The sequence below is a fragment of the Lipophrys pholis genome (assembly GCF_963383615.2).
Source record: "Lipophrys pholis genome assembly, chromosome: 16".
In the NCBI taxonomy this organism is placed as follows: Eukaryota; Metazoa; Chordata; class Actinopteri; order Blenniiformes; family Blenniidae; genus Lipophrys; species Lipophrys pholis.
In genome coordinates, this window is record NC_137634.1 from 18,073,739 (window position 1) to 18,100,915 (window position 27,177).

At 40.8% G+C, this 27,177-nt stretch overlaps 1 protein-coding gene across 1 annotated transcript in view; it reads left to right on the forward strand.

Annotated features, from left to right (window-relative positions):
• The window catches only part of stk10 (serine/threonine kinase 10), a 38,696-nt gene that overhangs the window by 5,507 nt on the left and 6,012 nt on the right, over nt 1-27,177 (forward strand). Inside the window, exons 2-17 of the mRNA XM_080482822.1 lie at nt 5,332-5,496; nt 11,048-11,096; nt 11,704-11,853; nt 13,749-13,821; nt 14,544-14,738; nt 15,633-15,714; nt 19,380-19,514; nt 21,949-22,269; nt 22,345-22,767; nt 24,882-25,006; nt 25,717-25,840; nt 26,019-26,198; nt 26,305-26,397; nt 26,532-26,661; nt 26,752-26,876; nt 26,977-27,165. Coding sequence (XP_080338948.1) covers nt 5,332-5,496; nt 11,048-11,096; nt 11,704-11,853; nt 13,749-13,821; nt 14,544-14,738; nt 15,633-15,714; nt 19,380-19,514; nt 21,949-22,269; nt 22,345-22,767; nt 24,882-25,006; nt 25,717-25,840; nt 26,019-26,198; nt 26,305-26,397; nt 26,532-26,661; nt 26,752-26,876; nt 26,977-27,165 — 2,559 coding nt within the window. The remainder of the gene's footprint in view (nt 1-5,331; nt 5,497-11,047; nt 11,097-11,703; nt 11,854-13,748; nt 13,822-14,543; nt 14,739-15,632; nt 15,715-19,379; nt 19,515-21,948; nt 22,270-22,344; nt 22,768-24,881; nt 25,007-25,716; nt 25,841-26,018; nt 26,199-26,304; nt 26,398-26,531; nt 26,662-26,751; nt 26,877-26,976; nt 27,166-27,177) is intronic.

The window sequence follows — 27,177 nt, forward strand, 5'->3', positions numbered from 1 at the left end:
TCTTTGTTAAATGTATAAATCCATTGTATGGGTCAGTTACCATTTACTGGATGTCTGGAAGTGAAAGAGCAGAAATAACACTTCCTCGTTCACACGATAACGTTTCACCTGAGAATGTGTTGTTTTTGTATTTACGCGGCAATGTTTTGAAAACTGCGTTTGTTTTCACAGAAATGGCAGAAACACTGACAACGATGCCGTTTTCATATTAGGCCTTTAATGGGTGCTGTTTGTCTTTGTAATGAAATCAAGCATGGACAGAGACATTAACATTGGGCATGTGCAGAAGAACTATTTGCTTTAGCGGTGGTGGGCGTGCGTAGTAGCAGTGTTTTCACAAAGGTGCGATTTCCTCCGTTACCACGGAGACGGAGTCGGAACAATTTTCGAAAAATTGTTTTCAGCAGCTCCTCGCATCGTCGGCGTGTAAACAGACACTCAATACTCAACGAAAGTTTTCTGTTTTCACTTCAACGTTGTCGTGTAAACGGGGCCTCGGTGTCTGGACTGAAACCTTTTGCTATTGCGTTGTGAAATTGACATCAATGGAGTATGACAACGGAGATAAACCTTTCAGGCTTTTGGTTTAATCCCGTATTTCAAAGCGGGCCAAACGTTTATGTACAGCTGGCTGTTTGACATGCCTCGCTCGGGCACCACCCTCCTCATCCGAATTGGAGGTCGTGGCTTCAGCAGACGCCTGCTGTTAAAAGTTATACTTCAGCTGAAGACCACATTCCAGCTCGCAGACACGTGGGGCGAGCCTTCAGAGGTGGGGCAGTTTACAGGTTTATGATGGTGCAAAGGTCTTGCACACACATTCCCCGGAAGGGTGGTGTGTGTGTGTGTTTTGTGGAGACTATTGAAGAAGTTGATAATACATGTCAGCATGTGGTAAGCTCATTTAACCTGGAGGTGACTGACCTCAGAGAGAGTTTTCAGGTCATCTGACTGTTGTTGCAGTAACTGATTCTATTTTTATTTTTTACATTCATAATTGACAAATATAAAACACGATGGTTTCATTTGGATATACTTAGGTTATTTTTAGAATCCTCATTTCATAACTAGAGAATGACCCACCCGTAAGCTTTGAAGTCGACACATCCGGAGTAATCATTAATGCATTTGTCACCACTTGGTATTAAACATTATGTCCTTCCAACATGTCTCATTCAGAGAATGCTAAAACCTACACGGACAGGACACTGGCGGTGTGTGCTTTTGTGTCTGTGTTTACTTTCTTTGTCAGTACCCGCATTATGTTTGCTCTGCTGACACATAGGCCAGTAACATCTGGTTTTCCGGCTCTAAACCTTTCGTCGAGTGGCAGCTTCAGACAGTTACTGATGACTGTACTTGACAAATGGGATGAGATTGTCCTGCGATGACAGACAAATGTGGGGAAGGAGACCGAAGAAGAGAGAAGTTTTATTGTACATTAGACGCTGATGTCAGGGCTTAACCCTCTGGGATTGTTGTCAAAAATGTGGATAAAAATTTAAATAATAAAAAGAATAAATCTGACACAGAACTTTGGTATGTCGAGCTATGGTGATTGATTATTGAGAATTTGCCAGCTGCTTTTTGTCAAAACATGTCAGTGGAGCTGAATTTTGAGACCTTTGAACTTTCAATCCCATAAAAACAAAACAGCTTGTGCTTAATTAGGCATCAGCTAAGAGAAGTCATTTACCTGGTTCATTCGGACAGCCGAGCAGGTTAAGAAAGAATGAACACGTGGTTGAAACGTACAATATTGAACGGCGGGAGTGTATCTGCTTTTCTGCAAATTTCAGACCCCGTTTACGTGACATGTTCAAGGGAAAACGGAAAGATTTGATTGCATTTACAAGGAAACGCTGCTCGGAGCCGCTGAAAACGCACCTTTTTGAAAATGGCTCCCAAGATAGAACTTTTAAAAACGCACCCTTTCGAAAACGATGCCACTGCGTGTGCGTACCGCGGCCCTCGTAAATAGTTCTCCTGCACATACGGAAGTACGTGAACAATCACAACAACGTTTGCATCCATACCAATGTCTGCATATTCGCCATTGTTAATGTTTATAGCATATTGTTCTCTGTGCGCGTATGTGTGTGTGTGTGGTTTCATTACAAAAACAACCAACAGCACTCACTAGTGGCCCAACATGACAACTACATTGTTTTCAATGGGCGTTTGGGCCGTTTCTGTGTAAATAGCCATTGTTTTCAAAATGTTGTCGTGTAAACATGAAAACAATGCGTTTTCACTTGAAACATTGTCGTGTAAACAGGGCCTCTCTCGTTGGTCGCCTCTCTTTTTATTCATTACAACCTAGAATTGGCTCTAAAAAAGTCTTTGACCCTCTTTCCTCTCATTTGAAAAGCACTTCGCAACCACACAAATGCACAAGCTTTAAAATTGAGCTTAGAGAAAGTATCTTTTTTGTGGTAATCATTTGCAAATCAAATTTTGATAGCCTCAGTCAGACCATGATCCCTTCGATGGAAACCAAAGAAACCACACCTACAGAACATCAAAGACCATTGTTGGGTTCTGGGATAAAGTTAGAAAATTAAGAGTCTTCCGGATTTGGAACACTGAGCTGTTCTTCTCTCAAGGGACAGCTGCAGCAGCTACAGTATGTTCCTACTCTCCCAGGGTTGTGATTGTTTACTTGTATTATGTAATAAAAAATTTTTTTATATATATCTCCAGCAACTTTTTTATACATAGTTTCTCACAACAAGTTTTGGAGTTCCCTCAAACCCCTAAAAAAAAAAAAAAAAGTAGTTGCACTGTTTTTATTTATAACTGCTGTCTGAGGGCAGTATATTAAGATGTGAATTGGGGCAAAACATTCATCTGCAACAGCATCCTTATTTCTCAACTCTGTATACACATCGAGACAAACATCCACGAACACTTGTGCGCTGATGTCGTACTAATTTCTAGGAAGTCATGGGGTCCCATTTGTGATACCTTGCGGTGTTTCAAAGTTATTTCCTCTCAGTGGAATGCATACAGCGGATGAGGTGAACATGCAGTGTAAATAAACACACATGTTTATATGATGTACTGTTGAGGAGCCTCATTGACGTCACACATTCCCCATCATCGTCACATGAAAAGGCAGCACAACGAGGTGCACGTGACTCTGGGCATTATTGGTCCACCCCCCATCAACCCCCATGAAGACTAGAGGTGCATTCCTTAACCTTGTCCCCACTGAGATGTAAAGGTGTGTGTGAATGCTGTTTTGAAGCAGGGTTACAGGGGTTGGCTGTTAACGTGACAGTGAGTGGGCTTTGACTGAAGGTTTTCTGTTCATCATATGAATTGTCTAAGAAGTGATTAACTGCCTTCGATGCCTAATGAGAATGTGAATATCCAGATCTGTATAGATAAAATTACAAAACACTCTTATTATCTAAATTGATTTTTTTTTTTAAAGAAAGTCTTTTAAAGAAAGTCAAGAAGACTGATTGATACCAACTTACCAAACCATTGTAGTTCAGTTCTCATCTCCATCAACTGAGGTACTTGCATTGAGTTGCATTGTTTGTAATGTTGAGAAAGGTTGAAAAAGAAGGAATGCTTTGAATAAATAGGGGGGAAATTTTTTTTTTACATTTATAAATTGAAGGTGTGGAAAACTCTGACAAGTTTTATTTAGTTCCTGTAATTCTATTTCTGCAAAGATCTCCGAGCACCAACAAACTATTTTATGTACACACGAGTCTGGTACATGTGGCCCAGCTACAGCCGTACGGCAGACAGAGTTTTATTGAGGCGAACAACAGAGCTGCTGCAGAGGAGTGAAAGTGTCTGTTGTGTCAGTGTTTACTGTCGAGGCTTTTTAACTGACTGACTGACGGTTTGATGGCAGGAGGAGACGTCTTGTTGACTTACACTCTAGGTTACAGTGGCGGGGGCAGGTCATTTCTCTGAACTCTGTTTGGCAAACGCACGTAGTCGTAGATGTGTGTGTGTCTGTGTGTGTGTGTCTGTGTTTGTGGGAACCTGATCTGTTTATTCAGATGTTTTCCCACAGCCCCTGTAAAACATGGAGGCATCAGACCCCACCAGACTGTTTAGTCTGTCATGTTCCGCAGGTCACTGGGTGAACACACACACTCTCTCAATACACCACCTTGGCCTATTTCTGACAAGGACAAGTCACAAAAACAAGACTACTTCTCTGTTAATTTATGCATATATTCTTTTCTAGTAAAACCAACAGTGGATGTGTTCCACCCAATAACCAAATGTGCAATCTGTTGCTTGACAGATTTATTTTCAGGAATCTCCTTCAAAATAAATCTCCAGTTTGACAGCATTACAAAAGGTTTAATGGACCGAGTCCTGAAAATGGCGTGGCTCTGATACTCACATTGTAAGTCATAGTTGCTGACTGTACTTAAGGTCTTGGATTGTCTGTGTGGTTGTCGTCATGTAATCACATCAGAACACGTCATTCATATTACAGGTGATACCGCTGACACTCCTAAGTCACAAAGTCCCATCAGTCAGCATTCTCAATGAGCCCAGTCTTGCACAATAAACACATTATGTGTTTTTGCTGCCGTGTGAACCCTTTGGATTTGGTTTCTGTATGGGTTTGACTTTTTCCCAACAGCTCATAGCATAATTTACTTCCCCTCGTCTCCCCAGAACTATCTGAATTCAAACTAGGTGCCCTAGTTTAGCCATTTTGATATATTTGATTACGCTGTGGTGTGGCGGCCTCGTTTCCTGTTTCATCTGTTAGACCGCATTGTGTTCGAATCTTATCTGCCCGCCTTCTTTTGGTTATAATTGAGAACGAATAGTCTATACTATGTATACGAATAATGGAGACTGCTGACATGCAAGGTGGTCAACGTCCATTTGAGTTTAGCTTTTTTTTGTGTGTGTGTGTGTATCCCAGGACACTTCTGCACATGCTCAGGGTGCGCATGGCAGCTCAAACCAAAGACCTTGGGAGCTCAATGAGTAGCTGGGAGCACACTGGGTTTTATTTAAGGTTAAACTGGGAATTTTAGAAGAACATCTTGACAGTCCCCGTGGTAGATTTTTCGGTTATTCTTTCTCATTCTTGCATATTATTCTAGTGTCATTTTTTGTTTAAAAAAAACCCCTTCATTTTGCTGTAGAGTCACAAATTTACACCCTTTTACACAACCACACCTTCTCCCTGAGGAACTGAATCCACAGGACGATTAAACTGATATACTTTGTTACAGTTTTGCTTTGAAATAGTTTAACCCAAGAGAAATAAATGAAGCAAAGCTCTTTCAGGACTTGCGCATGTTTTGACTGATGATCGTCTCTTTTCTCTTTCAGGCCAAGAACAAAGACACTGGAGTTCTGGCTGCAGCCAAAGTGATTGAGACAAAATGTGAAGAGGAGCTGGAGGATTACATAGTTGAGATCGACATCCTCGCCAAATGTGACCACCGCTACATCGTCAAGCTGCTTGACGCGTTTTACCATGACAACAAACTCTGGGTAGGTAAAGGCGGACAGCCTGAAGTTTGAACCACACGAGTGACACCCTGTTTCCTTTCTCGTGCTGAATGCTTTTATGAAAGCACACAGGAGGAAGAGGAAATACAGCGCCACATAATAGGTGGACACCTTTAGTTCAGAATAACTTCAACAAATATGATCTTCCGATGAAGGAATATATATATATATATATATATATATATATATATATATATATATATATATACTGTAGTCATGGATTCAGGTTGGCCGATACCGTTAATAAATAAATCTCATCTGATATCTACACCGTTACAACTTCCTCATATTTATCCACCGCCTAAGGAGTTTCTGTGTCAATCAACTGAGTTTTCTTTGTAATCTTTCCAAATTGTAACAGATCCATGCCACACAAACCTGAACAATCAGCAGGGAAGTGTTGAAAAACAAACCTCTCATCCATAGATGCTGGCAGGCTTATGGGATGTAACATCTCACTGTTTTTATTGCAACAATATCTCAAGAGTCTGTTTCTCCCACATATGAAAGCTCTGCTGGAAAATAACAGGACATGTTGCATTGCATAAATTGGAACGACAGAAAGTCCCCAGAGGGACATCAGGCATCAAAAGTGACCCGGTCCTCACCCTGATGTAACTGCAGGAATGAGGATCCATTTCAGTTAAATTTTTCTGCTCTCCAGTCATTTTTTTTTTCTCTCTCCCCACACTCGCACACTGGTTCGAGTGTAAACTGTTTCAGCTCCCTCTGTAATCTCCCACTCCATCTTGCCAAGACAAATAGTAGTGACCTCAGCTGGAGCACAACCTCGAATATCTGAGGAATTGCAAAGCAGCGTTATGACTAAAGATAGCTGTTCTTTTTTAATCTCTCATGTTGTGCTCTTACCATAATTGCTGTATACAGAAATGATATTTGACAAGTGTGTCTCTTCACATTGAAAAAACTGTCATGTAAGGTTATTTCTTAACGGTAATAGAACCTGTAACTGTCACAGATGTATATTTAAACGGTGGCAACAGCAAAAGTGATTAAATAAAACTGCAAACAATTGTTGAACAGCTTCAACTGCTCCGTCGGTTCAGTCTTGCATTGTTTGTATTCAAACAAATCAGTAGCTGTTAGTTGAGTAACAATAAAGGCTCTGGCTGCAGTCATAATCCATGCATGACCAGGGTTTTGGTTCATGGCTTATTTTTGATGTCAGTCCTACCAGCATTGGTGACCACTATTCCTTTGTTGTAACTCAGCTGTGACACTTAAACCTGTAACTCTGAATGACATATTTTACTTGATTATATGCATTTAGTTGTTTTTTTAGTTGGTATTTATTCACTCTAGACAATTTAAAACGTACAAAGTGCAAACGCATACAAAAAAGATAATGTATTTACACTGTGAATTTATATATAAATATACACAGACAAATACATCTATATTCAATGATTATATGTATACTTATAGAAATACACATAACATTTGTCTGAATGTATATTATATATAACTTATTTCATCCTTTCCCTGTCCTGCTTTCCAAGTCTTGTGTAAAAGAGAATGACTTCAGCAAAAAAGTCAGACTTAAAAAAAAAAAAAAAGAAAGAAAGAAGATCCAAAAATGCATTTGCAAAAAACAAATTCCACAATGAGAACACACGTACACATACACGGCTGTATCGCAGCCCCATTGCTGCCCATGGCTGTTGTCCACAATAGCTGAAATTCCTGAGTGGAGAAGGTGAACATTTCCCGTCTGTCAAGGCTGGACTGGGAGGCACTGCTACTCCATGCTTCAAAAGTACAAAGTACAAACATTGCAGCCATTTGTGTGAAAGCCAGATACAAGTCTGTGTGGCTTCAGAGTCACAGCTCTTGCTTCTGTCTCATTTCGAAGAAGTGTTTGTGTTAATTCTCACTATGTTTTATAAACCATTACAGTCAATCTCTTTATAATTGCCAAAAAAAGACATCAGCTGTTATTTATTTATTTTTTTTTGTTTTAGAGACCATTGCAGATGTGTCTCTTCATGAACATTTGCTGAATGTAATAATAATTCTTTACAAACTGCACAACATGAGTCCACTCGCCTCAGAAACTCAACAGTGAGCTCAGTGGTTGGCGGTGATGCCTCAGTAACCACTGGTGTGGTGGACCGGGCAGGGTAACTGGATGGATTCCAGTGCCGACCCACCCGTTCCGCTTTCTCCCGAGTCCGAGAGGGATAGAGGGAGAAAGACGAGAGAACAAGACAAGTAAGGGGCGGGAAAAAAATACTGCTTGTTCCACTTCAGGTCCAATCTGGTTCTTGAGGCAGCCAGGCCCACAGCGTGAGAAAAACAGGGCCTTTAACGTGGAGACAAGACTGCAGAAGTCAGCACAATGAGAGCAGCGAAGCAACAGATAAAGAGAGTGGCAAGGAAGACCGTAAAACAGAATGGCATCACTGCAATAAACAGAGAAGACATCGCTTTCTATAGTGAGAATGAGCAAGTCTGTTTGAAGGGTCAGTTCACTCAAATAAAACTTTATTAACTATAGAAATTACTTTTTTTTTTTTTTTATTGTTCCTTTACTTACATCTGAGTAAAGAACATGCTGTTTCAATAGGGACATCATTATTTTCTGCCTTACAAATAAAATAGCACATTTGTTTGTATTGTGAAGGAAGCAGACATTCATCTCGTACGCTGGCCAACAAACCTCACGCGGCTTGTCTGAACTCTGATGGTTGTTCTTTCTGCTGTCACGTAAAATGAATGAGTCTCTGTTACCTAGTTTGTCTTCATAAAGGCTGATACGATTTATTTGATGGGTCTTATGAGAGCCTTCATTAGGTAAAACAAGTATACAACAACGTTTAAAACAGTGGGACTTGTTTTTCTATCCAGACACGTTGGAAGGTTCTGACATGAGTTTTGCTTTATTTTTATTTATTTGTCAGAGACCATGTACAAAACAAAAATTAAATTCAGATATAGTATATAATGACCAGACCACATCTGGGATCCCTGTGGCAGGTAAGAAAACAAATAAAGATTAAGATTGTAAAAGGAAATTGATAAGGGGTACATAAAGTGAAAAGCAACAGTTTTCTTACATCTTAAAGTGCTGCTATTATTATTATTACTTAATCTAAACCTACACAAGTTAGATTTCATAGTGCTTTCACAACCAGCACCGCAAGGACAATCCCTCTTTGTTATAGAGTTGTCATTGCCTACAGTGACATTGACATAATGGCTCCATCTCTGGTTGCTTGGAGGTTTCTGACGATACAAAAAAGCTTCAGAACATGTTGGTGTAGAACGGCTGTGTTGGCACCACCTTCAAACTCACACTCAATGAAGACAGACATAGATCACTGATGCATTAGTCATGTTAATGGAGTGACGTAATACAAATATTTTTTTTCTTGAATTGAGTCTTTGTTGGCTAAATGACCCTTTTTTTCATTTGTGTCTTCTGACAAAATGAGGTGGGAAATTACAGAGCTCTCAAGTACAGGAACACTCCACTGTCAGCGAGGCCTGCTACTTTTATTTTGAAGCCATTTTAGGTTTTGATTCAGACGTGAAGTCGGATTTATAAATGGCGATAAGATCTACGGTCACATTTTAGATGACATCAGCTTAGCTTTCTTCAGTCATACAGAACGAGGATAAACCAAACCCTTTTCCTAAAATTAAAATAAACAGAACTGCAAGTGATTGATACTTCAGCGTTCTTCAATTTCAAACACAGTTTCACTGGAGTCTACGTGGGTTCAGCCCTCAGTGAGAATGCTTCACATGCAGTTTGACCAGTTGGGGCACATTTTTTTTTACTGCAGCGCAATATGTCATCCTGAATTCCTCCAAGAAGGCAGAACGAACCTCCTACATAGACGCAGATGACAAAACGAGCCAGTTTTCTCTGACAGTCGAGTCATGCACTGCTGGTTAGATTGGCCAGTACTAAGTGTTACTACTGGTATGTGCATGCAAGATTAGGATGCTGGTTTTACTAAAAACAATGAATAGCCTGTCTGTTTTTAGAAGATAATTATTTTTTTTTTAAATGTTTTAGATACTTTGATGGAACTGCAACAAGTTTAAATTGAGTGCAGCTCGATACTATAGAGATGTGGATGGAGGCAGTGGAGAGTGTAACACACTGGAATAACCTTCTGCTGTCAGTTGAGAAGTAATGAGAAGTATAATAGATGACAAAGTGAGGCATCCTTGACAGCACATGACAAAACCTGAACCGGGTTGCTCTGTCAGTCTAAAACCTGACAAAAGAGCATTGTTCCACCTGCTGTTGGATGCCTATTGCTCGACATTCCTCACCTTCTGCTTCTCTGCAGAGTGTGTGTGTCTTTGTGCATGTGCATGTAGGTAGTCATGCCTCGTTGCACTCGGAAGTATCTCTTGTTTTTACATTTCTGTCTTTCGTCTGGACTGAAACTCCACACCTTGTCCAGTGCCCGACTGCTGCTTTGACAACGTTGTCATAGCAGGCAGGACGCAGTGATTATATCATTTGAGTTGACAGCAGGCACTTCCATGCCTGGAGGTGATCTTTGACCATTTTGTATAGAAAGATGATGAGCCATTAGTTGTCTGTGTTTCACACGATGCCACAATTATCTAATTTGTGAGTTGCTTGTAGTGTACATGCGCACGTCTGACTTTAAGATTAAGAATGAGCTGATCTGCACTGGGGTGTGGTGATCGTTTCCTCTTCGCATATCAACTTTTTTTCCTTTTTAGATTTGTGTGCATGTGAAAGAAAGACGGCCATTTTCAGGGAAGGCTATGCAAAACATTTATTTTAGGGCTTGTGTCCTCTGAAATGTTTCTGATGATGAATTTTGCTACAAATGTCGATGTTCATAATGCATTTCTGTGTAAACCCGATGACCACTTTGTGAATTATGTGTGTCTTATTCAATGAGATTTCAGAATTAGACAAATGGAATAGAAAAGTCGACGATTGTATGACAATTTACATTTAATATTCAGGACAATCTTTGAAGTTCTAACATTTAAAATGGGCGATGGAAATGTAAATTGTTGTCCTTTTATTGTGACATTTTATTTTGATTTGCCCAGTGTGTTCAATGACTCTGTTTATAACCAGTTATCATATCTGGAACAAGTATGTGTAAACCAAAAAGTACCCAGTGAACATCATTAACCAACCACTGATTTAAACAGACTTAATAGTTTTTTAGATGGCCCATTCAGTCCTAATTATGGACGTTTCTACTGTGAAAGAAACTTGGATTACGAGTCAGCTTTTTAGCCATCTTTTCACACAGAACATTAGAAGCAATTCAATGAACTGTGTTTTAAAAAAAAAAAAAAAAAAAAAACATATTTTTGCAAGCGAAAGCCATGTGTCCAGATGAACGGCATCAGCTCAGGATGATTAAAAAAAAACATGTGATAAGTGTCCAAGTGTTTGTGCATCTGGTTCAGATGGAGTGAGCCGTTTCTGTTGTTACATAAAACTCTCATACAGCTTGATGTTGGGGTTAATCTCACAACTTCTCTGCTCTCCCCCTCCCAGATCATGATTGAGTTCTGCCCCGGAGGCGCTGTGGATGCCACAATGCTCGGTACGTCCTCCTCCCTGCATACCTTTTAGAAGCTCTCCTCTCCTTTCTACCGAAGCCTTTACCTGAGGCGAAGCAGCGACGGCCTTTTCCATTGTGACTTTCATGAACTGTATAGACACAGATCGTTTCTACGTAGATTTCACTATCATAATACAATAGATGTCATCGTCCTGGCTCTTCTGAAACTGGCCTTCCAACGTTTTGTAGCAGTCCGACATATTGGAGTCCCGGAGTGTGGGAATTCCCTGTGGTCTGTTTTCACTGGCTAATCCACATCGCCGTAACCGCCTGCGCCCCTCCGCAGTTAACCAAACACAAAGTAGAAAAACGTCTACAGGGCAGTTCTTCGTTTGAACGTGTGAACGTTCCTCCAATCTGGTATTAGTTTCACAACAGCATTATCTCATGTGGTATCACAGCTGTACCATGTTATGGTTTCACACAGTAGTTCAGTCCTCAAGGATTTGCTATGCCTCCATTCTAGGTAGACTAAATATGAATCCTTAAGATGATTTGAGCCTGCTTCTCTATTGTTCTCCACGACTGTTGTTTTTATAATTTATCTTCTGCCCCTCCTCCTGATTTTTTATTTTTTTATTTTTTAAAGAGTTGGATCGAGGGCTGACGGAGCCTCAGATTAAGGTGGTCTGTCGCCAGATGTTGGAGGCCCTGCACTACCTTCACAGCATGAAGATCATCCACAGAGACCTGAAGGCTGGTAACATCCTTCTCATGCTGGATGGAGACATCAAACTTGGTGAGCATTTGATGTTCCGAAGTATCAACCACTATCATGGTGCTCAGTTTATTCACACATGCAAGAACAGAATATGCTTTCAGAAATACGGATATTTAAACAATGTTCCCTGTGCATTGAATAAATGGATAAGACCAAATACTTAGCACTACAAGTATGTGTACTAAGTGAGCGATAAAGGCAAAGAATTTCCATCAATTATGTGACATTGAAGTGATGAAACATTTAATCATTCCCAGAGAAAACTATTCCACTGCCAGAATGATGCAAGTGTATCTGATTCTCTCATTGAGTCCACATTTTTTTGGGTGCAGTGAAGGTCGTTTCTGGAGCTCCTTTTCATTGTTCTTCTAGCATACATGCATGCCGCGCACTCGCACCCAGTCAGAGGCCCCGCACTCCTCCTGTCTGTGGATCATAGGCAACCATTGTGTGGGAAAAGCGAATTCTGCATATTTTCATTTATGGCCCTTTGAAGAGTCCTCAACATTCTTCACATTGCACGGCTGAAGTTGTGGATCCAACCCAAAGGCTGCTTGCCCGTTTTTTTGGATTTGTGTTCAGCGTTGAAAAAAAGGCAAATGTTGTGTTGATGTTGTCCCAACATTTATATTCTGACTGGCTTTCTTATATGCAACACTCTCATTTTGCACTGTTGCAACGTTCCTATTTAGATTTCAGATTGGTCATCTATCAACATTTTTATGACATTTCTTGTTTTTTTTCCCACCAAGGCTCTTGTTTGTTTTCCTCACACACTAAAGCTCGATATAATCACAGGGAGTTGCCTCTTCAAGCTCATCATGTCATGACTTGGACTCATTTACAGGCTCCAAACTTTATCGAACTAAACATCAATGCAAAAGAAATGGCAAGTAACCGTTTCTGAGGTCAGCCAAATGCATCAAAACCCCCCGTGATCCAACGCCGAACATTGTTTGTGTGATTTGTTTAACTTGTTGGGTCACAACGCAGCACAATGTTATGACTTTCATACCAGTTTTATATCACATATTGTTTTTGTTCTTCCACTGAGTTGGGATTTCCTGATATTTTGATTTCCTGATATTTTGATTCCATCATTGCGTCTCGCTTTCTCAGGACTTGTGTAGTGTAGGTGCATCAATCATGCTTATCCAGACCTTCCATCCATATTTTATATCTTTGACCTAACTAAGGAATGGGACAGGTTTGCCAGCCTATAAGAACACAGAGACATACATGAACAAATGCAGGGAATTTAAAGACGCCTATTTCCCAGAAAGACTCCCAGTTCATAGTGCTACCTACGACATCAGCATGTAGATCCTAAAAGCTTCTAGACAAATATAGATATTATTTTAAGAACCCTTTTGTAAATTAATTAAAGTATTGCCATCCCTCCCTTTTCTTTTAATCAAGTAAGAATGCATGCAACAGTTCAAACTACTCCATTCCAAGTAATGTGTTTCACTGGATAGTCAAAGAAATTGACTCGCAGTCCACAAAACCAAGAGTCATTTCAGTCCCAGCAATAGAAAATGCCAGTTTGTACAGTTTTTAATTGTAGCAGTGAGTCTATTGCTTTGTGTGCAAGTCTCTCAGGACCTTTGCCAAACACTTCCGTACCCTGACCATGCTACACTCTTAACTGAAGAGGAAAACTTGTTCAGCCAAAGTGAAAATGGCTTCCCTGTAATCTGAGGGTTATGTCAAAGAGTCAGAATAGCTTGTTAGGAACTTGTAAAAATGTCATGAGATTGTGACAAATTGTTTGACATCTCCAAAACACGGTGAAAAAACTAAAAGAGGGATATTTTTTGATCATCCTCCGACCTTTATCTACTGTTAACCAGAACTGACAAATATTTTGCAGATAATTCTCATCAGTTTTGGGTTTTTTTTCCTCCTTGCAGCTGACTTTGGGGTGTCTGCCAAAAACACCAAAACCTTACAGAGACGGGATTCTTTCATTGGAACTCCATACTGGTGAGTTTGACATACTCTATGTTATAACCCGTTAAAACGATGCAGGATTCTACATTTACATTTGAAATTTCCCATTGAGATCCAATAAAGGATCAATTACCAGATGGGACTTTCAAACTCAAAAGTACAGGAAATCTCAAACATCACGATTTTGACCTGAAGCATTACCTCTAGTTCAAAGAATGAGCTGTTGTGTATATATGCCTAAATCCAGTCTTTTCACTAAGGGCTTTAAACCGACGTTGTCACAACAGTGCGATCCTGGAACACTTCCCCAGTAAACCTTGTCTCATTTTTTTATATCTATTGTAGACGGTTAATTTTTAACCAGAAAAACTTTATCACGATTGCCCGCGCAGCTCAAGGAATACGTGACCGCGCCCTCATGTTGCACAAGTTTCCTGAAACTCAGTAGGAATATTACAGTTTCTGGAGGTACCTTTTTAACGTGACCTCACATAAGTCCGCAAAGAAAAACAGGGTAAGGTGCCTTTATCGTGCAGTGATCACAGTTGGGTCTCGTATGACTAATCTAAACACTGTTTTGGTTTCTTCCATACACAATGTAGTCTGTGTTATGTGAAAGCCACTTTGATGCATATTCTATACAGCTTTTTAACATGAAATGAGGAAATGTAGGATGAAAGGCAATATGTTTCCACTGAGGAATCCAACATTGTGCAATCATGCGCTCGCGTATCTAACGTATGTTTTTGTTCCAGGATGGCCCCAGAGGTCGTGATGTGTGAGACGATGAAGGATGCCCCATATGACTACAAAGCCGACATCTGGTCTCTTGGTATCACTCTGATCGAACTCGCACAGATCGAACCCCCGCACCACGAGCTCAACCCCATGAGGGTGCTGCTGAAGATCGCCAAGTCGGAGCCCCCCACCCTGGAGCAGCAACACAAATGGTGAGGGTGTGTCCAACATGAATTTCAGTTGCATGCTGGTCAACAGCTGTGTCTTGTAATTTGTCCCTTCTGGGAAGACAATCCAGGGACGTATTCCTTGACATAAATTCATGGTTCATGGGTTCCAGCTTATGACAGGTTGTGTCAACAGGGCTCTATGTCTTACTGTCAAAATGTCACCATGCTGTTTAATTTCATTGTATTGGCAAACGCCTGTACGCTCAGCGTCCTGCAATCTCCTGGAGACGATGAATTAGGTTGTCCTCCCTCTCCTCACCTTCATTTTGCCCTTTCCTTAAACCAACAGCTCTGAAATTGTGCAATGCCGGACTGTACTTTGCTATCAGTTTTAATTATTCAGAATGTCCCACAGCAACACATTTATTGCAGTAAAAGCAAAGTTATCAGGTGCTGAAAGAAGATGTGGGCTGGTGTGCTGACTCATCCCTCCCACAGCTGTGCAAGAAGACAATCCGCATGTCCCAACTTCCCATATCTAGAAACATATTTGTTCAGAGGTTTTGTTTTGTCTAGTGTTTTTTCATGTGTGATTGAGTAATAGGTCCATTCATCTTCTACACTGTTTAATCCAACCGAGGGCCGTGAGGCGCTGACTATGGACGAGGGCAGGGACGGGTCACCAATCCATCACGGGGCAAACACATAGACAAACACGTTCACATTCAGACCTACAGGCAACCATTTTAACTCAAAACACTTGTTTTTGGACGATGCACAGTATGTAAGCCTGAGTACCAGGTGAAAACCCCTGCAGGCAAAGTTCACACAAAAAGCCCAGGATCTAACTGAGAATCATCACGTTATGGGAGAAGGCTAACCAAAACACCAGTGTGTTTCCCCTGTGTAATATTGTTTCCTTGCATCTACCAACAGGTCGCAAGAGTTTAACGATTTTCTGAAGAAATGTTTGGACAGAAATCCAGAGATTCGACCAACTGCAGTGCAACTCATGGAGGTGAGTCCTGCCGCAGTGTGTGCATTTATAATACAGCTGAACTTTGACACACCATGGTACATTGTCCTCTGTCTTACTTTTTATCTCGCACTTACACACATACACACACAGCAATTTAATCTTCTATTTTAGGAGCTGAATGAAGTGATCTATGCAAGGGAAGTGAGCCGCGCCCTGTGGAGGGCACAGACTAGTGATCAGGAACAGTCCAGTAGGTGTACAAAAGTGGGCAACAAATCAAACAAGCATTTAAAGAGTCGGATTACACAAGAAGTTGAGAAAGTTAAGTGAAGGAAAGTCACGGCTTCAAGGATCATCCGAGAGGTTTCGTTACTTGAGAACACAAGAGTAATGATCCTCAAAATAGCTGCTTGCCTTGTTTCTTTATGCTTCCAGTGCAGTGACACTGACAGGAAAGGGAAACTCAAATGTTTACACACACAAGCCCATCAGGAATATTCCAGAAGGAGTGGCTTACGACAGTTGTTCTCTCCCCAAGAAAAATCCGCTTGATCCATGCTTGTCAAAGTCCAGAATCTCAGAAACGAGGAATGTGAGCAATGGTGAACTGGGTGTGGATTAAAGAACAAGAGCTGTCTATTAAAATTCAGAACCTCAGCTTCCTGTCTGTAACCCACAGCTGAGGGAATGCCAGCTATTTACATTTTTACTCCCAGCCAATAGTGTGCCTGGATCCCCCTCGGCTTGCCACCTCTGTCCAATTGGAGAGAGGCAGAGATGAAATTTCTAGACCCTGAGCCCATTGGGAATCCTGCATGTGCTCTCCAGTGGGGGAAAAGAGACGGGCGCGGTCAGCTTTTTGGTGCCGCACTGGAGGTTTTAGATGTTTATCGTGCCTGCTGCTTCAAACGGCTGGAGATAGTTGCGCTGTGATGCCATTTTATTCTGCTATGCAATGACTTGTTGAATGATTTTCTGCTAACTGGAAGTTTCCAAACAGTGCAAGTGACAAAGTTTTAGGTCAGAGGGATGAATGCATGTGGAAAGCAAATGTAACGAGTGAACTGAGAGATTTCTCATGGATCTTAGATATGAGTCTCTGTAGTGTAGGCTTAAATATGAGGTGTGTGAGGCTTTGTCAAAACAGGAAATAAGAGGTCAAAGTTTAATACTGTTAGTCAGCATGGATTTCATGGAAAAAGTATGTTGCTTTATAGAAAACAGGAACAGTTATTTGAGGTTTTGAGCATTTCTTAGTGTCAGTCTTTCTGTTCTACCTGATTTCTGTCTGCTTTACTCGTGCTGGGTCAAAACAAGGTCACTCTGAACACCTTTAGCCCAGCAATGACCTGAATCTGATTGCACCCTTTAATTTCAAACCAGAATCTTAACGTCTTTTCAAAGCTGTGATAAACAACCCAAATCTCCCAACTCGGGGTTTAAAATCACAATTCATCCAAACATCGTCAGTGCAGAAACGCCCAACACCACTGCCCTCTGCTACACAGGTGAACCTGCCCTTGTAACCCCCCCCCCCCCCCCCATATTGTTACAATTTAACCTTTTCACGCCCACCCAGGCATGGCAAATCTGTCATCTCTCTAGTTAGAAGCCAAACTTAAAAGTGTGGACATAAGCGCCACAGATCCACATCTTGATCCATGCTGTCTGTAATTTTTTTGTTTTTCAAACTGAATTGACCTTCTCCCTTTGAATTGCCATGTCTGTGTTTAGCTGGAGTCTGTGAGGTCTTCTCTATTCAGTCATTTAACAACTTCGAAGCTATCGGCTATCCTCTTCGTTTATTTGCCATATTTATTTTCTTTAACAAACACAATCTAGTTAATTTATTCCCAAGAGAATTCTGGCCAAATGTTGAAGCATGTAAAAGAGAGGAAAATTATTTCTCAATCCCGTTAGACGTTCTAACCATGTGACCCGGAAGCTACAATGACTAGGTCAGGGATGTTAGGGTATTTTCTTGCTTGTTGTTTGTGGCAGTTCTCTTTGTGATTTTTCTGTATAGCGAAAGCTTGTAAAGTAGCTTTCCCGAGCCGTAAGTGTATATTGTACAAATTAAGCTATTATCTTCAAATGCATCTTTTCCACTAATTTTCTTTTGATACATCACTTCCCATTCACCCAGTCAGCGACAGCGAGAGGACATATGTAGCCTGTAAAGTAGTAGTCTTTGTGGTACAGTATTTATTTGGACTGTGTCTGCGTACGGCCAGTTTTAATTTACAGTTTTGTGTATAGAGGGAATGGATTTTGTAATTGTTTTTACAAGTCTAGTTGTGAGTTGTGATTTTCAACATGTGTTTCTTAGATTGCAGTGTTTATGTGTGGAAAATCTCAGCATTGTGACCTTTTATTTATAAAAAAAAAAAAGGACATCGGGCAAGTATTTTTTGGGAGTAGTTGTTTGACAAAATATCCCTGCACAGATATGCTTGGAAATCCTCACTATTCTCAAATGTTTTAAAGATCAAGCGATTTGATGATGAATGAGTACTTTCGCAAATCTGCACCCTTCTTCAGGTCGTCACTGTTTTTACGAAGCTTTTTCGGCTTCATTCGGTTGAACGTTTTCCATACGCCACTGCTATTTTCACGATGGCTCTGCTGATGGTTGAACGTCACTCAGCATGTACTCTACTCATTAAGCAATAGCTGACTCTTGTTTGTCACCTGAGAAGCTGAGCGCTAATGCAACGACAAGACACACACACTTCATGGTTCACTACCACTTGTAGCCCTTTCCCTTTGTCAGCTGTCGCAGTTAAATTACACAGTAGTTGTAGAGCATCTGAATAATTGATGGCCAGCCTTTTATCTCAGCTGCGCTCAGCGCTTTATTCTCTGTTATGTCCAACGTTCAACAGATACTTTCTCTGTAAATGTTGGATAGAAATATGGTTTGCTATTTTCAGAGGATGATGTTCTATTTCACTATTGCGTTTAACATTTTAGAGGCTGTATCTTTTTAGCTGCTCAGGAACTGTTTGGTGGCAGATGTATACAACAGTGAAAGCTTCTTTGCAGCTTTGCCTCATTAGAGTTTCATTTTATTATCTTCTTTCCACTGGTCACTCTTTGAACTGTGTAATTTCCTCATCTTTGCCCGGCTTCAGACTTTTCTAACTCAAGACTGTCTCATCTGCTTGACTGTGTTCACAGCTTTATAGACACTGTTGTGACTTTATGATGCTATTAACAATCCTGTAATTGTTATTAGTAGTGGAAGTAGTTTTACTCTGATCCAGGCATAATTACTTCAATTGCTTACAACACATTTTGTTAGACTTGTGTTTTGAAGGAAGTCTTTTAGGCTTCTCTCTTTGTACAGGCAAATGTATTTAAAAGTTCTATAACTTCTCACACATTAAGATGAAATCTAGTCTCACTCAAAGTTTAAACCCCAATATCTGATTTTTAAAAGATGATTTGGGAAGCTTAATCCATTGGAAAGGAAATTAAGTTTTCTTTTTGGAGGTATTTACATGAACATAATGTCATAAAGTTTGTATTTTAAACTTTTTAATGAAATAATTTAATTTACCCTCTATCTTGCAGCTAATTCATCGATATCATGTCCTTCTTTTTTTACATTGTTAATATTTTGTTCAATTTTGTTCCAAATCCTTAATCTGACTGATTATCAACCCTGATATCCTCCTGTCTTCTCTGACCCGTGTCCACAGCACCCCTTTGTGAAATCTGTGACGTCCAACCGTCCACTCAGAGAGCTGGTGGCCGAGGCGAAGGCTGAGGTCATGGAGGAAATAGAAGACAATAGAGAGGAAGGAGAGGAGGACGACGCCATGGAGCTCACTGGGGTACCAAACCTGGATTCTTTCTTTTCACTTTTCAAGTCACTTCTTTTCTTCTTTTTTTTTTTTTTTTTGGGTCATTGTTTTACAAAAAAAGACGGGGACTCCCCTTTCTTCCAGTCACTTTTCTCTTCAACGGTTGTAATTTGATTCCCACTAAAAACACTGGCCCACACTTTAGCGGTGGCATTTTGTTTAACAACTCCAGTTAATCAATTTTTTCTAAAAGAAATAGCCTGAAAGTTAGTAGCATTAAGTTTAAAGACAAGAAACGCACCTGGCGGTCTGTGTCTACTTAAAATTCACAGAAAATCCTTGTTTGGTGATCAGCGCACTTATTTTTGGGTTAGTGCTCTCGCAGAATTAAACATCCTCAGAGGTCATATGATTAGAAAGTAAAGTATTATTAGAGTGCAGTTAACCGTCTGCCCTCGGCACAAACAAAGGAACAGAAACCGGAACACAGGCATTCACGCACACCCACAGAATGTTTAAATATAAGTGCCATGTTTGGCCTCGCTCCTGTATAGAAATGAACATCATCTCACAACCTTACATGGAGTGAACACTTTAAGGTCACTTATTGTTTTGTTAACACTCTGTAAAGTTTCCAAACAGCCATTCAGGATCTGTGGTAGATCCTTCCCACAAAATTACTAACATGGTGCCAGACAAAAACAAATGTGTTGATCATGGATTTTTTTTTTCCTTTGAGATTATTGTTTTCCCCGCTTATCTCTTCCTCTGCTAATGTCAACAGTTTATGTGACGACTTCCCAATTATTGGCGTAAATAACTTGGCTCCTGTACAGTTTGACAGGCTGTACATCCTTTAACTTTAGTTACTTACTTTGAAATTATGTATTTAGATTATTATTAGATTGATTTTCTTTGCTTTTATGCAACTATTATAGATTAAACAAGTGATGTGGATCTCAACACAAGGTAATAGGCCGGTTTGATACTTTCAGGTGAGGATTAGGACTTCATGGCTATGTGTCATTAGTGGTGGGACTTGCTTGATTTGGGGGATTTTTATGATTCTTTTTGCTTTATGACTTTGTTAAAGTCCAGACTAATTGTACACTTTCCTAATTTTACACATTACAAGTGTACTATAAAACCGTTTAACAGTTCTTCTGTTCAACTGTTGTAGAAGACCGAAAACTATTTCTGTGTTTGAAGTTTTCCAAGATTACCACTACTTGCTACACAGTGTAGGGTTCAAAACACAAAAGGTTGAATCAATCACAGTTTGCTACTGCACTACTTTTGTTTGGACTCCCAGCTTTATATACATTGAATAAATCTATTTATTTACTTTTAAAAAGCAGTGGATATCCAAGCAACTGATCCGAGAATGTGTGCGTCACTTACTCCATCAATCCACCTTGTGCGAGTATAACACTCGGATACTAACAGAAGTTAATGCTTGTACACATACAGCAACATTTTGACACTTACAGTTACAAAGAAGCTGAAAGGCAGCCAAGCAGTTACCCAGTTGTTTATGTCTTCCTATATATCAGACACAGCCGGAGCACAATGTTCACTGAGGCAGTGAAGAGGCTGAGCACCATAGAGATGTGGTGTTATTTACCTCAAGTGGAAATGGTGTTTAGGATGCAGAACTGCTCAGTTTACCAGAGAACTGTGCCCATACCTTTTTAGTTGATTTTCTAATTACAGACCAAAGTGTTTGTGTCTAACGAGTCTGAAAATATTCACAAGTGAATGTTGCTGGGGAGGAAAAAAGGCTCGCCTTTTAAATTCATATCATTCCAGCTAAAAGTTGAAGCTTCTTTTGGCCACTGATGTTTTAGTCACTTGATGGTTAGCTGATCATTTTATGGGCCACATTTGTGTATATCAAGAGGTTACTATTTCTAAATGACTTCATTTTTGCACGTTGGTGAAATAATTAACTTGGTATTTTTTTCCAATGTGCCATTTTACCTTGCAATTATGTGTTAGGCTTTTAAAAATTGTTAAAGCAAAAATGCATTTGTGGTTCAGTAGCAGGAAGGTCAAAGATTGTAAACATGCGTTGTTCCATACTAAACAAAACGGGTTGATTGCCGCCGACTTCTGCCATGTCTCTGTTAAGAATTGCACAATGTTTTGAATACACTTTGACTTATTATCATAAGTAGATAGGATTTTCATCTCTATAAGTAGTCTACCTGTTTCTAATTGCAAAGTCACTTCTGTCCCAGTTAAGGGTAGTCGTATGGATGTTCCAAGCAGGAATTTCAGCATTCCTGCTAAACTAAAGGTTCCTTCACTGCAGGTGAAAAGCCTGACTGACTTTGTCCATTAGCATTTGGACTAAAAGCAAAGGTTGAACACATTAACATTTGGGCGACCTCCAGCCACTTCAGTGTTTTGACTTTCATGTTTTGTCACATCGGTGCGTAACAACACTGCTCTGTTCACTCAGTCTCCAGGCAAGGAGCCCTGCCAGACGAGTCAGACCAGTTTGGAAGGAGACCAGTCCACGGACACTCCGAGTCCCACCACACCCTCCCCAACCACGGCGATACCTTTACCCAGGAAAGAGGCCGAGCCGGACACGTTAACCGAGGAGCAGCCAGGCCAGGTCCTGGTGCTCCCAGTTCCCGTGCCACGACAGAACCCCCCTCCGAAAGATTCAGAGGAGGTGGAGTCAGAGAAATGTGAGAGCGAGGCCTCAACCAAGACCTCCAGCTCAGACTCGGGCATCGAGGATGGGAAGAGCACACCCACGATGGAGGAGGAAAAGGTGCTGTAAGAATATGTTGCCCTAATCACTCTCTATTGAATCATTTTAGTTCTAACACTTGATGTTATTCCAAAGGTGGCTGTGGGGACCCCGGAGACTGAACATCCACCATCTCTTCCTGAAAACGAGGCTTCTGAAGAACATGTCGACATCATCATAGACACAAATAAACCAGAGTTGCCTAAACTCCTGGTGAAAGAAAGCGACAGTAAAGCTAACGGAGAGTTACCAGCTGCAAGCTCAAGTCCTATCGCAACTCCTACTGCCAGTTCCACTCCGTCCCCCGCTCGTACGCCAGTGCCAAGACCACGTTCTGGGTTAAATGACCACCTCACCAAAGGTACCCCGGAGCGGTCATCGATGGGGGGAAACATTGAGACAATCTCGCCCTATATCAACGGCGGAATGAACAGCAAGCGCAATTCATTAGCAGGCAGCATGATGTCTGAGAGCATGGACATGTCTATGCGCAAGGAGAGCATCTCGCTGTATGCAAGGGTGAGTCGACTTGAATCAAGATATTTTGCACCTGCAAAAAAAAAAAAAAGAAAATCACCTTGTTTTTTCTGTCTATTCACTTCTTTAGACTCCTCATCTCAACGCCAAGTAGAATAAAGAAAATGACCCGAGAAAACCTTTTAGAGCAGAGAAGATAAATGTAGTCAATCACAGCTTTAGAGTGAAATAGAGCCGTATTAAAGACTTGGAGAAGCAGTTCTCTACTTCTGGAGAGAAACTCCTCCTTGGAAAAAAGTATGTCTTTGCAACTGTAGAGGAACTGAAAGTGCATTGTGTTGTGTTTTGGGGTGTGGGTGGTAACCATCTGAAACAGAAGGCTGCCTGTGTCCCATTAAGTTTGCACTTGAGAAGAACACAAAGAATGATACAAACGAAGATTCTTAAACTCTGAGTCACGCAGTTATAATGTGTTTATTTCCTTTTTGGAACTGGTGCTTAAGGTGGATATGGATTTATTTTGAGAGCCTGTGCTGAATCATTGGCAAACATTTCAAGTAGGTTAAACATTTTACCCAAATTCAAAGTTTTACTGGCCATTACGAAAGGTTATTTCTCTGAACCCACAAAGGACGATCTATCTTGTCTTAATCAACAAATTTGTGCTGGACAGCCGTTATGAGGAGGAATGTTCGGAAGTCAGACGAGAAGCCAAAATTGCAACACTTTCCATTCATCAGGACCAGTGGTGCCCTTTGTGTGGGCACAGTTCAGCATTCACTATTGTGGACGGACATTTCTATGAAGCTCATTGTCACTCGGTGGCTTCTGGTGGCTTATAGACTGATCAGGATTGAAGCCCCACTGACTGTGCATGAAGTCATGTCCGTTAATGACATGTTAAGTTGTTGTTGTTTTTTTTTTCCCCGAACGCCAGTGAGAGAATGAACTAGCTTTGTGTGTGTATCGAACAAGTGCGTTTTTCTGCATGAGTGAAAGTCTGCGAAAGCATCAGCGTGTTCATGTGCTCATGAATCCATCTTTATGTGGAGGGGAACTGCGTGTGCAATCCTATGAATTAAAAGTCATGGGAAGACGCAGAGTCGAGTGTCGCATTTCACGCAATTGAGTGGCTACGCAACTGAATAACCTATATATACTAGGGTGTTGGTGTGTATAATTACCGGTGTGTCAAAAGAAAGAAAAAGATTTATTGCGACTGTACCTGCGTCACTTTGGAGGAAATGGAATCAGCTGCACAGGACAGTGCAAATATCTCATCCAGTATGACGGGAAGGCTCACCAAGCCTCTATGAAGTCTGTTTTCTCAGCTGCGTTGCCTCAATATATGTCTCTTACTATATCAGAAGGGGTTCAGTCTGTCATTATGTTCTTGCTTTCCGTTTGGCAACTTCTTCATGTTTTTCTTGTGCTCTTGACGTCAATCTCATACTGCCCATGATTGGAAGACGTGTTATAGAATTGGATTCAATATATGGGAGGTCTCTCTCATAACTGGAATATCAACTCATAGATGAAGATTTAGGCTTTTCCACAACTCGTTGGGTTAATTCCAAGGGCTGGTAAAGCATTTTAAATCCAAGTTTTCACAAAAGGGAATCCTAACATTTGAGTAAATAAGACATGTGTTAGTTACAGATTCCTGAATATCCAGGCCACGTGGTGTCATATTTGGTTGATGAGGCCATGTTGTGGACATTTTCTTCCTACATGGTGACAGAAGGAGCAGCTTGTTACAGTCGAACATGATTGACGGGAATATTAGTGCCCTTGTCAACACTCGTACACACACACACAGCTGCTTTTCTTCAGCCTTGATACAAGAATCACTTTAACAATAGAAAACAAACAAACGTTCATTTAACTAGTATAGTTTAACTAGTATAGTTTATTTATGTCCGAAGGAGCTGAAATACTCTGACAATTGAGATTGATGACAGGATTATCAAAAAAAGAGGCGTCTCGAAAATGAACTTGGAAAACTCACCAGATTTTTGTTGGCCGCTCTGCCTGAAACGTAAAGCAAAAGTAGTTCCAAGTAGCTATAGAAGACAGATTGTTTAGAGTTTTCCTGCAGAAAAAACTTCAGTGACTGTAACATGTACATTTTTGTGGCCTCTGATCTTCTTTGTCAGGACTTTTCAAGCAAGACTCTGAAGCGTACCAGAAAGTTTGTTATTGATGGTGTGGAAGTGAGTGTGACCACCTCTAAGATCATCAGGGATGATGAGAAGAAAGACGAGGAAATGAGATTCCTGAGGTATGTCCACTCGGTATCAACCCATCGAGATTTCTTTTTTGTCCTTGCGTTGTCATTCTCTGTTAATGACAGTCATGGCATCGTGAGTCTGTTCTTCTTCATGAAGTAAAAGACTGTTGAATGTTGGTCTTAGCGGAGCCACTATTTAAGGTATCCTGCTCCTGGGAGCTTTGCTCCCCCAGAGGGTAAAACACACAAATAGCCAAAGTGTTTTGGGAAAAAGATGTATTTAGTTTGTGGGTTTAGGTTAGAATAGTCTCTGAAGTTACTCCAAGGTTAAAGTGCTGAATGGGACTATTAGATTTTTAGTGTAAAAAATCCACATTTCCCAAGTCAAGAATGTACACAGTCGCATTGTAATCAAACTCTACATTCAAAGTAATCTTCCATACTACTGCAGCCAGAGACGCTCTGTGCATTGCTATTGTCATCTAGTGGCAAGAACATGTCACTGCATCTGTTACTGAGGCAACTACAAATCAGGACTTCAAATTTTACATATTAGAGGGGTACTATAAAAAATAATGCTTTAAAAAAAAAAAAAAAAGTTTATTGTAACAGGTTATCCTTGTTTAACTGTGAGAACACTGAACTCCCTGCCAGTGAGAAGTAGTTTCTGTAAAGATGTCATCCGACTTCCTCATCTTTTAAGAGACCTTAAATTAACTGACATGCATTTGTGTGCCGAAAATGTTCATTTGTGTGTTTAGACGTCAGGAGCTGCGTGAGCTGCGTTTGCTGCAGAAGGAAGAGCACCGTGCCCAAGCTGCCCTCAACGCCAAACTGGAATCGCAAAGGGAACAAATGCAGAGACGCTGTGATCAAGAGATGCACGTGAGTCCCAGACAAACGCACTCGTATTTTGCTGAGGCCATTGCAAAAAAAATGTTTCATTTACGAGACTGTTTGTAGTGAAAATGAATTAGTTTTAATCATCAGGCCAAAGTGGCTTCTCATACAACAAGTTGTTAACCTTCAGTGATCGTGTGCTTGTTTCCTCATGGCGTCATAGAGCAAGAAGAAGTACTATGACGGAGAGGTCGAAAATCTGGAAAAGCACCAGAAGCAGACGATTGAGAAAATGGAGTCGGATCACAATGTTAAGCTCAAAGACGAGTCCAAACGTATCAAAGCAGAACAGGACCGAGAGTACCACAAGTTTCAAGATCAACTTAAGAACAAGAAAAAAGAGGTACATCAGAAACAATGGGCCTTAGTGAGCAAATTTTCAAGGGTAAAAAAAAAAAAAAAAAAGGCGGTTAAGATTTTAGTTATGATGTTGAATCTTCTTTCTTCAGGTGAAACACTCTGTAGATAAACTGCCCAGAAATCAACGTAAAGAATCGTTGAAGCAGAAAATGAGTTCCTACCAAGAAATGAAGACAAGAGAGGTACGTCGTTCAACCAGTTTCTCACTACTTAACCTGACCCAGAATATCCCAATATGTTCCAGTCCATTTGGGACAAATTTATTATTGCCCTTTTTTTAAAATTGCCTTGCATCTTTCACTTCCCTGTGGAGTAGGAGGAGAACTTTTTAAAAGCTCAGAAGAATCAACTGGACTCGACACTGCAGAAGATCATCTCCAACAACAAGAGGGAGATAGCAGAGATGGAGCGAGACTGCCTGGACAAGAAGCAACAGCTGATCCGAGGTACATGGTTACCATTATTAAATGGTTCTCGGCTTGATCTGCGCGATGTTCCCTTTGCTTCGTGTTGACTTATTGCGTCTTAATGATCAGATCGTGAAGCTGCGCTATGGGACATGGAGGAGAAGAACCTCTATGAGAGACACCAGTTACTGAAGCAGCAGCTGAAAGATCAGTACTTTCTCCAGAGGCATCAACTTCTCAAGAAACACGAGAAGGTAAATTAGTGGATTACACACGCAATCATTATTTTGTAATTTTTATTTTTTGTGTCCTGACGATCATGGGCTGAGAATGACCTTTTCCATCTCGCTACAGGAGCAAGAGCAGATGCAGTGCTACAATCAGCGAATGATTGAGATCCATAAAGCTCGGCAGCAGCAAGAGAAGAGCCGGCTGCCCAAGATTCAGCGCAGCGAGGCAAAGACCCGCATGGCCATGTTCAAGAAGAGCCTCCGCATTAACTCCACAGGCAGCTCCTCAGAGGACCGGGACAAGATCAAAATGGTAGTGCCATTT